Source organism: Tinamus guttatus, unplaced genomic scaffold, assembly GCF_059628265.1.
Source record: "Tinamus guttatus ecotype Peru unplaced genomic scaffold, ASM5962826v1 Tinamus_guttatus_pri_ptg000224l, whole genome shotgun sequence".
NCBI lineage: Eukaryota > Metazoa > Chordata > Aves > Tinamiformes > Tinamidae > Tinamus > Tinamus guttatus.
This window is the reverse complement of record NW_028288758.1, coordinates 474-15,150: the sequence shown is the minus strand read 5'-3', so window position 1 is coordinate 15,150 and position 14,677 is coordinate 474. Positions and strand designations below refer to the sequence as shown.

General features: G+C 39.2%; 1 protein-coding gene across 1 annotated transcript in view; it reads left to right on the top strand.

The window, feature by feature from the left end:
* The window catches only part of LOC148594606 (protein cordon-bleu-like), a gene marked incomplete at its 3' end in the record, with an annotated part of 52,421 nt that extends 37,975 nt beyond the window's left edge, over positions 1 to 14,446 (top strand). The window contains exons 2-3 of the mRNA XM_088525167.1: positions 7,478 to 7,684; positions 14,236 to 14,446. Coding sequence (XP_088381293.1) covers positions 7,478 to 7,684; positions 14,236 to 14,446 — 418 coding nt within the window. The remainder of the gene's footprint in view (positions 1 to 7,477; positions 7,685 to 14,235) is intronic.
* Positions 14,447 to 14,677: the final 231 nt, after the last annotated feature.

Genomic DNA, 14,677 nt, shown 5'->3' with positions numbered 1-14,677 from the left:
TTGCTTGCATGGAGTGACAAGATGATAGTCATTCCTGGGGCTAAACCCAGACTGTGACAAAGTCAAAAATACTTTGTGAAGTATGTGAAGAATGGCTTAGAGGAGGGCCTAGAGGGGCTGGTCGTTGAATGCTTTGGACTGATTTTTTGCCGATTCCGCTGCAGGCCACTTTAACAGCCGTCGCCTGCCAATCTCTTGGATTTGGCTGATGTGAAACCAGTGGGTAGTCTTAGCTCATATGCAGGTAGCTAAGCATTTGCATCCTAAAAACTGATGTTTGTTGCCTTTATCAGCTTTTTCTTTTATTCTTTTCATCCAAATCTTCTTTACTCTGGGAAGTATCACTGTGAAAGGAGTAAGGCTGTATTATCCCCACTGAGTGTGCTGCTTGTTGTGTTTTCCTAGCAAAATATTTTATGAAGGGAAGGCTTGTTACCCAGCCTATGCAATAAATGGCCAGCGGATGTTTTGTTTCTTGTTTGGGCCTCCCAAGCTGAAGAGTTAAAACTTGTTGGTGCATCTCTGACACAGCAATGCAGTAGAGCTGCAAGTTAAAACGTGGGAATTTAGCATGCTCATCTATACCGTCTTGCCTTTAACCACAAGGAGTATTGTTTTTTCTTTAACACTTATTTTGCCAGATGAGGCAAATAACTAATTAAGATGAGCTGCTTTTCTCAGTCATGCCTCTGCACTAATGCAAAACCGATGAGATTGCACACGATGGCCCCAGCTCCTGGTGTGGTCTGTGCCACACACGCAATGCGTGGGTGGTATCTCGGAAGTCCTGTGATACAGCTACTAGGCCAGACCTTGCAGTGCTTACTCAGGCAGTATTTTCATTAACTGGAGCGGGCGTTTGCCCAAGTCCGGGGATTTGGCTGCTATTTGAAACTCATTCTTCAGGCTTGTCTGTGTGTTGTATTTTGCTTTGGGAACCAATATAGGTAGATCCCCTTGGCTACCCACTATGGCTGTAGTTAGTGGGTGTAAAAGCTCTTATAAGATGCAATATTATTCCTTGATGAGTTAAAATCCACCTCCACAGTGCAGCTCCATCCTGCTTTCCTTGCAAGTGAGGGCTCGGTAAAGTGAATGTGGAGTGACGCAGCGTGTACAATATAGGCAGTCAGAGTGCTAATTTAGTGCTTTCCTTTAACCCTAAAACATAGAGGTATTGATGAAACTGATTATACTTAGTTTTGTGGAGTCTCCTCAATGACAGAGAGGAACATTACGCTCTCAGTGAAGGATGACATGCGCCAAGCACACACTTGTCTCATTAAAAGTGTGGGTGAGGCATTAAAAAAAAAAAAAGTCTATTTGAGGACACCAGCTGTATGGTAACAAATCACTTGGCATTCCTGTCAAATGATAACTCCTCATTCATTCAGCTAAATAGTATCAGTGCAGGAGTCTGAGTCCTGGCCAAGTAGACTCCCCTTCTCTTATTCAGCAGTTGTATAATGTTTTACAAGCAGTAGCCACATCGCTACTCTGTGTTAGGATGTGTCTTGTACTTTCCTTAAATCAGTTAGTTTATTCACATGCAAATTTCTGCCTGGAAAACCGAACCACAGCTTTCATTGCTCAAGTTTGCAAGAGGTTAAAAATTACAGCTACAATGCAAAGAACTTTATTTCTTTGATTAGATGTGCAACATCTCAGCTCAGTTTTGGGGGATTTGTTATTTTTTTTGTTTTCTTCACCTATGGGCGAGTGCAGTCATGTACCTCTATCCCTGCTCTCTCTCCTACAAATACACTCACTCCATTCACTTTTGGACTTTTTTTTTTCTGGCATTGAACTGTTTTTAACATACATAAGGCTGTAGGGTTTCTCATCAGTAGATGAAGATCTACTGAAATAGAAGATCATAAAATATAATTAAATAACTTTCGTTTCTTTGCCAAAAACAAATGATTTTTCTTGTCTATTTTAGGTGACTTTATCATGCCTGTAACGGAATCATTTTCATCATACCTGTCAGTGTGATCCTTCCTTCAGAATGTTGTGATCTTTTGAAAGTCATGGGAAATTGAAGTAGATGCTTGAAATAAGAAAATCATGGAATAATTTCATGCCTTAGTAGCCAGGGAATTCGCAACAAAAGAAATGCTTAAAAATAAGCTAATCTAGACAACACAAATTCTTCCTTGAATTCTCTCAGCAAGGGAGTAATTGATTAGATGTTGGTCTTTGGTGAAAAATTCAGCTGTTAAACAGATACAATATTTTTTGTAATATTGTAAAAAGGAAATATTGTAAAATAATACAGGAAACAAGATGTTATGCAAAAAAGTATATTTTATATTTGTAATGTTTGCCATAAGACAGTTAAAGGTCAAAAATTACCTCTATTGCACGTGTCCAATACAGCAATATTTTGCCTGTGCCAGACTAGGTAAAGTTGAGAATGCGTGCTTGCTCTTTTTCTCCAAATAAGAGCAAAACAAAGGCTAAATTAAATCAGTCTGTTCTAAGCATTACAGATGTCAAAGTGGTGTGGATCTGCTTTGTAGAACTGTCTTGTTGAGCTGCCTGCCCGCATAGCAGTTGCAGGCATTTTCACAGTCGGTTCATCATCTTGCCGTTTTCTATTCTACATCATTGTGAGATTTGTTTCTTTTTCTAGATGTCATTCAGAATTCTTGATGTGGCTTTATTCTAAAATATTATTCTATTACTTGATTTTCAGTTGTGGTATTTTTTTTTTCTGGACTTAACATATCTAGAAATTGGAAGAATGTTGCTTAGAGTAAACCTCACATACTGTTTGTTCTCTTAGAGCTTCTCTTTCCCCAGTCTGTGGTCTGGGTTTTCTTTCCTTTATGGTGAACAATGAAGAGTGAGAGAGAAGCACCCTTTAAAGGGAATCTGATTTGCTTTCTAGGCAAAAGGTCTTCCCATATGGTCTATCTTGATTGATGGAAGTAGAAGATCTGCCTAATAGCTGTTTTTATAGCTTTGCTGTGGAAGATGCTAGAGATTTTGTGTGTATGAAAGTATTAATCTGCTCTTTCCTCAATCAGGGATGTGCATGTATTTCCCCTTGGAAGTCTGTAGGAGTGGAGTCATCCGGAGTTCAAGAACCCTTAACTACATTGTCTCCATATTCCACGGAAGGCATGCGGTATTTATGTACGGGGCCAATCCCAGAGCACGCTTAGGTTGTTTTATTTTCCTCCTAGCATCTGACATGCACATGAAGGTCACCAAGATACCCTCTACAGGTCTTCCAACCTTCTACCATGGAAAGATTGCAATTGATCTTTTCTGGGTTGGAAGCCCCTGTACTGTTAGTTCACCATATCAAAAATGAATGCTGCTGCAATTCTACTAATGTATATATGGGTGGCCAGGTTTTATTTTGAACCTAAACCAGTTCACTGTGAAGCTCCTCTTTAACTATTAATCCAAGGGACCAAGTCTTATCTTTTGCCTAACACCTCAGAGAGGATTATGTTGTTTTTTTTCTCTGAGCATGACAGAAATACATAAGATCACTTCAGGTTTCTGCATCTTTGACCTTATCTCAAGAAGAACAATTTCCCTGCTCCCATGAAAGTGGAAGTCCCAAGACCATGTCTGCTTGAAATACAGATCATGTTTTCTCAGTGTGGGATTGTAAGGCCAAGGTTGCATCCTACTGCATTGTAGTTATATATTAATAAAGTATAGGTCCAAAGGGCTTGTCCTGCCTTCTTTCAAAGTACCTTGGTGTGGTGGAACTCTTCTTCATTTCTGCTGTTCTACTTGCTGTGCTACAGAAACCCTGGTCTTGTTGCTAGCTTCACTTGCCTGTTCTTTTTCCTTTTCTACTGTGAGAAGCCTGATCTCAAGATAGACAGCAGCGCTGGTAGGTTATTTACGTGTTTTGTCTGATTATCTCATGGCGATAGCTTTTTTTTTTTTTTTTTATTTTGGATTCCAATGGGACAAAGTGTTTCAATATTTAGTAAAAGGCCCTCTACATCTATGCGTTAGAATCAGCCGCTTGTTTTTACTTTGTTTCGTACTAAGGGTGGCATTGAAGCAATCTTTCATAACCTTGATCAAATCATACAGGTTAAAAGGGTTTTCGCTTGCAGCTTCATCAACAGACTAATAACAGTTAGGGGATTACCAAGTTTCTCTATACTGATGACGGGGAAAGATGCGTGTTTCCACTGCTTTTATTGTGGAGTGGGTTTCTTTTGTCCTTTATGATTCTCATAGCTATGATAAAGCTGATTTTTTTTTTTTTTTCTGATGAGTAAACAGTATTACTATCAGGCTTCTCCATGTTCTGACTGTAGTTGCTGGAGACATTCAGAACACAGCTGTACATGCAGACCCAAACGCTTGTCGTTTTTGGGTTGTGGTTCATGCGTCCCTGGAAACTGCCTTCTACAACCAAGTCATTACAGGAAGTTGGCTAAGAAAACTTTGCTATATATCACTCAAGAAATGTAAATGTCTGATGAAAATCAGGCATTTAAAGCGATTGCCACATTTCAGGAGAATACATAGTCACTATTGTGGAAAAGTTCATGCAAGGTCACCTGAATTGTTGCTGGATAAAAGAGATTATGTGGGAATTTCTTTCCTTCTCCTCTCTCTACAAACCTGCACTCGCCTTTTTTGAACAAAAGAAAAGGAGGTTTATAGTGCTCAAAAGGTTGTGACTGTCATGCCAAAAGCAGTACATGTTGTTAAACACTTTATGGATGTAAAGTAAGCATTGTTTGTCAGGGTATTCCCCATCCTTTTAACGAAATACTTTTTTATTTTGTTTTCCTTCTTCCTCTCTCTAATGAACAGTTTTGTAGAAGATTAACTGTAGTCTTGGCTGGAAAGAGTATCTTAAGTGGCTAAATAAAAATGGCATTCCTATTTTCAGAGTTATAAATTGGCATTAAGGTGTCTGACCTTGTTTGCCTGTTCTTTCCCTTTATAGGAGATGAGATGCTGCTTTATAGCATTGCCAGGGAACGAGCATGCATTTAGCGTGCTCTCCGGACACCTGCAGCTCCTTTATGGGTGTCATTCTCAGTTGTTCTTTACTTCTGGCTTAAAATATCAAGTCTTTTCAGTTGCAGTGGTTTTTTTCAGTCTTGCGCTTATTCTTTTAATGTTTGATTATTTCCTGTCTGTTTGCTTTGAGAGTTGAAATTTACAATTCCAAGTAAATCATGATTTAAAAACTAGTTCTGCAAGGTTCAAGACACTTTCCTCCCACCTTCTTTGGATATTTCACTCTTTCAGTAGAACTGTTTTGGAGATTTTTCCCCAGCCTTATAGGAAAGCTTTTTGTGTATGTGTAAATTTATGAGCCTGTTTACATTGATGCAGTTGCTGTCATGGAGGTTAAGAATTAGGTAATTCATAAATCAGTCTGAAATCCTGAAGTGGTTACACTGCATGATTGCTGAGCTGCCTTGTATGCAAGATACTCCTTTGGCATGATATGGATTCGTGCTTAACTGCTCTCACAATCTGCCAACAAAGGCCAACATTGCCCAAGCAAATGTCTAGAGAGATAAGAAGCTTGGAAAGAAACAGATTCTGCTTTAATTGAGTCTGACCTGTTGCAATGTAGAGCTCTGACCAGATTACTGATACACAGCAGGCTTCGTCCCTTGGCTATTCGGTGAAGGTTAGCTTTGCGTTAGAGAATAAAAGTGGATCTGAGGAAAAGATGAATCTTTTTCTTTGTTTTTTTTTTTGTTTGTTTTTCTCCTCTTTGTAGACTGTCGGTGCTGTTCTGTTTGGGGACATATAGAAAGTGAAGGCAGTTTGACAAGCAATAAAGCCTCTGCAGGAAGGGGAGTAGGAGCTACGAGGTAGTGGTTGATGACTGCATGACTCATTGACCATGTGACTAAAAAGTGAATATTTGGGTAAATTTCTGATTAGGAGCGAAATTGTCATATGCTAGCAAGTGTAGTGGAAGCTCTCCCTGCCTATTAGTAGCTTATCATATCAGTTATATATGTAGAAATGAAAGTATCTGCATTATAGCTAGTCTTTCAGTGTCCTGATGAGCTTTCACAGAAAGTGGCATTTCAAGGCATTGTAATGATTTTTGTGGACTGAAATGTCACAGAAATTATTTGTCAAATGCTAATTAGATAATATGGAGGACCTGGATCATTTTCAAACTGCTATGTGATAAATGATTCTCATTTTTCTGTCTGCCATACACTTATCTAAAATTCAGACAGTCAGTTTAGTCTTTTCATTGTTTTTTTTTTTAATTGTTGAAGAGCTGCTGTGGTATTGATCATGTTCAATTTTTAACATGTATATTTTTATGAGCAAATTTTTGCCCCGTTTTTGACCCAACCACTAATTTCACACATTTTATTCATCTTTGCCTGTTTTGGGGGAGTTAGTGCTCCAGTTATGTCTGTCTGTTTTTTTGGTTTTTTTTTCTGTGCATTCTTCTGTGTAAAAAAAATATGCAAAATAATAATTCTCTTTATGTAACCCAAAAAGAGGCATATTAAAAAAATTAGAGTATGTTTAAATAATATTTCTCTGTATATTTATTCTCAGAAATATTTTACTGCTTTTTCCATCTATATTATGCTAAGATCTCACTTAAATGGGACTTGAATACTGCTCCTAGGAATATTCATCATCAACATTAATCCTCTTAAATATGTGTTTGGTGTGAGGCCAGCCCTCCAGATATGGAAGACCATGCCTACATTACTTATCTATGTGGCTGTTTATTAGTGAAGTAACACTTAGAGTTTGTATAGGTGTGTTTATCTCTCTAAAATATGTTATTTGCAAGTTTATACAGCTTTTCTCTATGTAGTTCTTAATGTGTATAGCCTCCTCCTGAAAAATGAGTTCTCTTCAGAGTATTTGCAAAGAGCTATATTCTCTCAGTATATGGTGGTAAGAAGTGGTATCATTGCTATTGGACCCGTTCGCGGCGTTTCCCTATGAAGTATGACGAGCCAGAACTAATACTGCTGCGTCAGAGCAGAGGAGGAGACAGTCTTTTAAGGAATGCAGTACTGTGGAACCCAACCATAGCTGGATGAAGCTTCAAGTGAGTTCTGCTCCTGCAGGTTTAACTTGTGTGGAACGTGCATTTACATAAATATACATCTTTCCTGAGTCACATCTGGACTGGACTCAGTTTTCCCCGATTCTCTCTTCATGGGAGCGTGTTTCTTATTCAACAAAGTAGTGATTATTTCATATTCTAATTATGGAACTAATATGTTCTGTGGGGCATGGAAAGCAGGCAGTGGAAGTTGATGCATCATTACAAAATTATTGTATTTTAGAGAGGAAGAGGTAAAAATAAATTGCAACCCCAATGAAAAGCTGCCTGAAAAAGGAAGATGGGCATAAATCATAGGAGGTTTTATAAATATCTTGAGATTATGGCTGGAGGGAATGTTTATTGTTAATAATGTCTTACATTTCTTTACACAAAAAAATGGTCATTTTCTTTTTGCCTTTGTTTCTTAAGGAGGAGAATGAAAGCTCGAGCTCCTCCTCCACCAAATCAACCTTCTGCAGGAAGTAGAATTCACAGCGAGCAAAAGCCACCTGCGGAGCTAGATGCAATTTCTGGTCAGAGCCTTGTGAGCGTGAAGGAGAACATGATTAACAGATTGGTGGACTTCACAGTCATTTTGCCCAATGGGGTGGAGCAGAAGAGCACAGTACAAGGAAGGTAAGGCATGGATTAGCTCCCTCGTTCCGGAGCTTTTCAATTACACTACATTATGTATACATATATATATATATATATATGCATATATATTTTCTTTATATATATATGTATATATACACCAGTAAGTGTGTAAAATATATATATGTATCTATATAGGAACACACACTTACTGGTATTCATCTTTCTCTGTCCGCAGTGATGGAGCATTTCAGTCATGCTTTCCTCTGTTTTAGGTGGATCTCACTGAGAGTACTGAGAGGCACACACGAGAGAGTGTTTGTGTAGAAAGGAGGAATTGGCGGTTGGTGTCTTTGCATTCCCCACAGATGACCCTCACATGCGCATGGATCCATGTTTTCCTGAGCTAGTCTTAGGCTGTTTTATATCTTGATATTCCTTGGGAATAGAGGAATTCTTCTATTACCTGGTGCGATCAAGAGGAAATTGTAGTCTGGTCTCCTTATTTGAGTGTCACAAGTGCCCAACATAGGCACTAAGTGCTCTTTTTCCATACTGGACTAAGCACTCGGGTGGCGAGTTAGAAGGAAATGTCAATCTCCTACAGCCTTCTTTAGGAGGTGATAGCAGATTATGGAAAATGAGGAAGGAGGTAAGCTATTTTTAACAAGTTAAAAATAAACTTTAAAAACGCTGTTGTGCAATCAATCTGGGTGGGGGGGGAAAAAAGGATACGGAAAATAAATTTTAAAATTCCAAAGACATTTACATTTTTTATAGGGTTCTTCTGTCTTAAATCTCCAGATCTGGATAAAAGCACAAGTATTTTGATATTGTTGCATTTTTTCAGTATTGTAGATTGGATACCAAGTATATAGAAGATGTGTTGTGTATTTATATATTGGATATAAAGATATAAAAATATAATGATATGTATAAAAATATAATGATACTGATAAGCAAGCATCTGAGGAATATATGGGGTTAAAGAAAAGTTTAACTTTGGTTTGAGGCAAGCATGGGAGCTGATTCAGTTAAATAAGTTCTGATTCGTAAGTTCATCCATTTTATCTATGTTGATATCAGAAAAGGATACTTCAGAGAAATTCTACTATCACCTATACTGCTGTAAATCTTTGGTGATGTTACTGCAGCCACTGAAATATGTTTTATAAAATCTGTTTTTGAGTGCCCAAAATATCAGAAGAATTTACAAAACCTTTCTCTGGACATCGTCAAAAAGAAAAAGGGTTCACCAATTTCAGGAAATTGGTTCAGAGAATGAAGAAGGAAATTGTGCAAAAACATAAGCACTACTGTAGTAATTAGTATCATGTAAGATTATTATAAATGAACCAAATAAAAGGTCAAAACTAGCTCTTTCGATTTGTCTTCTGTGTGCACTCAGTCAAGCAGCTTGTAGTTAACTCTATTTTGTTAGGTCTCTGTAAATATCCAGAGATGGTTTAATTTTTTTTTTTTTTTTAAGAAAAATAGTTTAAGGAAAAAGGAAATTTGGATGTGCTACTTAAGGATATTCTATTAGAGTCTCCATTTAAAAAAATGTAAAATTGAATTCAGTTTGAAAGTTTGTCTTTAAGAGTTTTTCATCTTGTTACACACACAGTTTATTCCAGCTTTGGGAAACATATACTGCAAATATAAGCACAAAGGTGGCACCACTTTAGTGGGTGTAGTAATAGAAATGTATTAAAATACACTTGTTTTCCTGTTTAGAATTCACAGGGAGTATTTATTTCACTGTCAAACATAAGTCTTCATGAAAACTCTCAGCGTTCTTCACCCTTAAGATGTCCAGTCCTCTTCCCTGAATTTCTGGTGAGCCAGCCAAAGGGTGAAGGGTGGATTTTGCTTTTTTTGAGAGTGGAGCCAAACCAGAGCCTCTCTGTAGGGCTTGAGGCTTCCCTGGTCTGCTTTTCCCTGTTTTGACCCAGCCTTTTCCCCCCATGTGCTTCTAACAGTCTGTTGTTCCTGCAGCACTAGGACCTATGGAGCACAGGAGTTCTCAAGCCATACAGAAAATGCCAAGGACAGTTTGGACCCATGTGTTCCTGCTTTATTACTGAGCACTCTTGGGAATAAACCTTTCTGTTATTAACACTGACTTAATTTGCAGTCTTAATTACATTTTCATTTAAATGTTACAATATGTCTTTCTTGAAGGCGTGAAAGGTTTGCTGGAAATGTTCTGCCTCCTTTATTCCAGGATATTTTTGGAATATAACATTATTATCAAATAGTGCTTCTGGACAACATGGCCATATGAATTTATAGCCTTTCAGATCTGCATGAGTTTTGGTTTAGGATCTTATTAAATACCTTTTGCTGGGAATAGAAATAAAATACTTCTAGTATTTTGTGTTTCTTATTTTTGCATCTGTGATCTATAAGTATCCTTTATCTATTGTCAAGGATTTGTATCTTAAATTACACTTAGTCTATTTTCTTTTTTGTCATAAGTAAGTATGCACGCAAATGCATACTTACGTATGCAATATTTATATATGCATGCATATTTATATACGCCAGCGAAGAGTTAAGCATCTTTTACACTTAAATATTAAAACACATGAACAGAAGAAAAAGAGCACTGCTTGAAGGTGGGACAAAACAGATCCACCATAGTCTTGGGAGGTACACTTAATGACTAGCTCAGCACACTTAGAAAGGGTGATCGGTGATGTTTTACCTAAGAGGCCAGGGATGAATCCCAGTGACTAGCTGACCCTTAGAATGTCTTGTTTGTCCAGCTGGTTCTACCCCATTCCTAGGAATATTTATTTTAGGGTGTTGACCCAGTCCTTGAATCTTCTGCCTTTTAATCACACACCCTAATACTTCACTGCTGTAAGGTAAAATTCTGATTCCAGGGACTTCACGTTAAGAGTCAGTTTGCACAACTGGTCTGGTTGTGCAAAACTTTGTTTTTATAGGTCTATTATTTAGGATTTTTTCATTTTTAAATGGATATATTAGAGCCCCATCAAATCTTGACCCCTTGGGGGGTGACTTGACCCCTTCAAGTCACTCACTTTACACTATTGTTCTTGTTTATCCTTTTTAATTCCCCCTGCCCTCCCAGCCTCTGATCAACTATCTTTTCAGATTTCTCATTTATGTTTGAAGTTGAACTAGATAAAGATTCTTGCCTCCATTTAAGACTTTCTTTGTGGATGCTTGCAGCACAAAAATGAAGGGAGGAGCAATGTCAAGATCATATTATAAAGCAAAGCTTTGTCCTACACATGTGTTTTCTAGTTATACAAGTCTGTATTTTTAAATGGTTTATTCTGTTGATCTCAGTAAAGATCAGGCCAAGCCACCCCTAAATCAACTCTGTTTACTGTCCCCTAAACTATAAATGTCTTTGAAAGGGACTGGTGAATAGCATGACATGAATGGTCAATGATAAATATTGTTGATACAATTGTTACCCTTTGCTTTCCAGAACTGATTTTATATGTCAAATAGCTTAATAAAACAAGAGTGGATTGGAACCTGCTTGCTGCTCCTTGCTAATAAGAGTGATCTGGATCTTCTTGTCTGAGTTTTAAACTAGACACATTCTCTAGTTTTCTTTTTATGCTCTAACACCTGCTTCTTTGGTAAGGCATGAATTTTGAATATAGTTCTTAGAATTTCTCTTGCTCTCTTTTTATCCTTCAGAAGTTTAAGGAGATGATTTACAATCGTTATAAGGAGTTTCAGTTTCAGACAGGAATACTGTACGGTTTTAAGTTGTTTCAAAAACATCTGAGATATTGTCTAATTCGTGAACTCCAAAGGGGTGCAGATGAAGCTTGGGATGCTCCTCATCTTGGGATGCAGCTTGGGAGCAGCTGCATAATTCTGAGCAGTAGGAAATGGGATGGGATGCTGCAGACTTCATTCCAAGTGCTAGATTTCAAGTGCTCTGTAATTAACAATTAGGTGAAAATAATTCACACTGGGATGGGTTTCAGCTGTTTGTTGTCTCAATGAGTTTGTTCAACATGTATGACTGACAGCACCTTGCTTTCAGAGTGGAATTTAATATAGTGCAAGGGTAGTACTACCTGTGCCGAACACATTCCATAATTTCTGTAGCACCTAGACAGAATTGCAGAGTCATCTTTTGAGGTTTCAGTAATTAAAAAAAAAACTGAAGTGCCTTGCCTTTTTTTTTTTTTTTTTTTTTAAAGTGTTTTGATAGCTTACCTCAGGTAAGCTAACGTTCCAAATACGAATGCAGTATCCCAATATTATATGCTGCAACACATAATCATTCTACTTTAAATAAAATTATCATTCCACATTATCATTCTACTTTAAATAAAAGAGTCTAGTAAATAGAACACCATGTCCTGTGGTTCTTCAAGGTTATTTGCTTTTCTCTGAAACAATAGTAATGAAAGGGAGAAAAGAAGCATGCACACTTCACTTTAAAAGATACAGATCTCAGCTTGTCTGTTCACAGATACGTATCGGAGGGGCTGACACTCTTCAAAATGTTCACTGCTGCACACCGTAATGAGTGCCAATGTAAATATTGGTATATGTTAGGTTCTCTCTATTTTGGACTTGGTATGTGCGAGCAGGTCACTTTTGTGAGTTGTTGTGTTGGAACTGACTATGGTTGCAAAATGCAGACCTTGACAACATAGGCCAGGGCCAGAGTGATAGCTATGAGAATGTCACAAAATTACCTGATGCATTCCCTTTGGATACCCTTTATACAAGCTCACTGGCTATCCCTGTGCTCTATTTTTCTGAAGCCTCTGACACATCTAATGATATCAGTCCTCCTTGTTTGATTTCTGTCATTGTCATCTCTCTAGTTAACCCCCAAAGACTTTCACTGACTTCTTAACCAGATACTGGCCATCCTCGTATGCCTAGGAAGAAAATTGGTAGCCTCTACAGAGCTGTGTCTCAGCTGCCAACAGCTTATAGCTGAAGGCAGTCTTGAGGTACAGTTGTAATGGTGGTGGCTCATAAGCTGGGAAGGCTTGATGTGCATGTGAATTTGTCCATTTTTTGAATATGTATGTACTTTTTCCAGTTTGTGCATAGAAAAAAGTGCAAGTCCTTTGGGAAATGTACTGTCTATAAAGTTAACTCCTCTTCCTCAAGAATATCCCATGTATATTGCAGGTTTTAAGTAGGGTTGCTCTTTTTTCTTTTTTCTTTCTTTTTTTTTCTTTTTTTCTTTCCTCCCCCCCCTTTTCCCCCCCCCCCTTTTCCTCCCCCCCCCTTTTCCTCCCCCCCCCTTTTCCTCCCCCCCCTTTTCCTCCCCCCCCCTTTTCCTCCCCCCCCTTTTCCTCCCCCCCCTTTTCCTCCCCCCCCCTTTTCCTCCCCCCCCTTTTCCTCCCCCCCCCTTTTCCTCCCCCCCTTTTCCTCCCCCCCCCTTTTCCTCCCCCCCCCTTTTCCTCCCCCCCCCTTTTCCTCCCCCCCCCTTTTCCTCCCCCCCCCTTTTCCTCCCCCCCCCTTTTCCTCCCCCCCTTTTCCTCCCCCCCCTTTTCCTCCCCCCCCCTTTTCCTCCCCCCCCTTTTCCTCCCCCCCCCTTTTCCTCCCCCCCTTTTCCTCCCCCCCCCTTTTCCTCCCCCCCCCTTTTCCTCCCCCCCCCTTTTCCTCCCCCCCCCTTTTCCTCCCCCCCCCTTTTCCTCCCCCCCCTTTTCCTCCCCCCCCTTTTCCTCCCCCCCCTTTTCCTCCCCCCCCTTTTCCTCCCCCCCCCTTTTCCTCCCCCCCCCTTTTCCTCCCCCCCCCTTTTCCTCCCCCCCCCTTTTCCTCCCCCCCCCTTTTCCTCCCCCCCCCTTTTCCTCCCTTTTTGTTTTCTTGTTTTTTCTTTTTTTCTTTTTTTTCTTTTTTCCCCCCCCCTCAACTTCTGTTACTTTGTTGATGACAAATCTTTTGACATGTCTTTTGAATCCAAAGCTCTAAGCATCACAACAGCAAGGAGAACTAATCATAAGACACATACTTGAAGCCAGATCTTTTTCTACGGGGTAAATTTTCTCATCAAAATAAATGCGGAGGGGATCTGTTAGTCTTGGAAAGATTATTGGTGTGGAATGAATTGAGGTGGGAAAGAACCCACAAACTTCTAAGTTGGAAGAAAGTCCCATCTACCTCTTTTTCCAGATTCACACACTCAAGTTTGATTTATGTGGTGGTAGAGTTTATCTAGGTAGAGTTTAGGTACTCAAAGAGCTACAGTTATTTATAGCTTGTCTACATGTTAAAGACCAGTGTTTGAATTGCAGAACTTAATATATGCACTTAACAGATGAGATGCACTTTGCTTGTATTGGCTTATGTTTGTAAGGGCTATTACTGGCACTGGTATTTGCCTCCTAGTGAAGAGTTAGTTGTCAGTTCATAAACACTGAAGTTAGAATATTTAATTCCTAACATTTTATCTGATCCATTTAGTGTTTCGAAGCATTAGCGCTGTTCTCTACCGAAGAGAAGTTGTTAACTTGTGACACATCCACAGCTTGGACTGTCTTTTCGCTTGCGTATTAAAACTGTGGTGGTATTTTTGGCAGCTATTTTTTCCTCTCTACTAACCACAAGCAACATCTTTTTTGCAGTAAAGCTGTGATGGATCTGTTGGTTGACTTATGCAGTCGGTATCACCTGAATCCAGCCCAACATAGTCTTGAACTGAGGTCTTGGGCCATGCAACAACCCTTGAGTTACAAGCCAAATACTTTGATAGGAGCACTGGATGTGCAGACGGTCCTTTTGAAGGAGAAGATTCCTGAAGAAAAGACAAAACGACCTCCACCAAGGGTTCCTGAGGTCAGTGACGTGTGGAGTTAAAGCAGTGCCATGAACCAATATTTTGCTGTTGTGATTGAAAGCATTTTCTTCCCATTTCACCACTCTTTAAAGCAGACAGGTGTGGCTTGATACTGGATCTCACCTGCTCTACTAGCTTCACTAATTGGTGCAGAGTGGTGGTTAGTAGCCTTGACTTCAGTGTTTACACAAAGTGTTGTGCTCCAGCTGAGTGAATTCTCTTCCTATAAA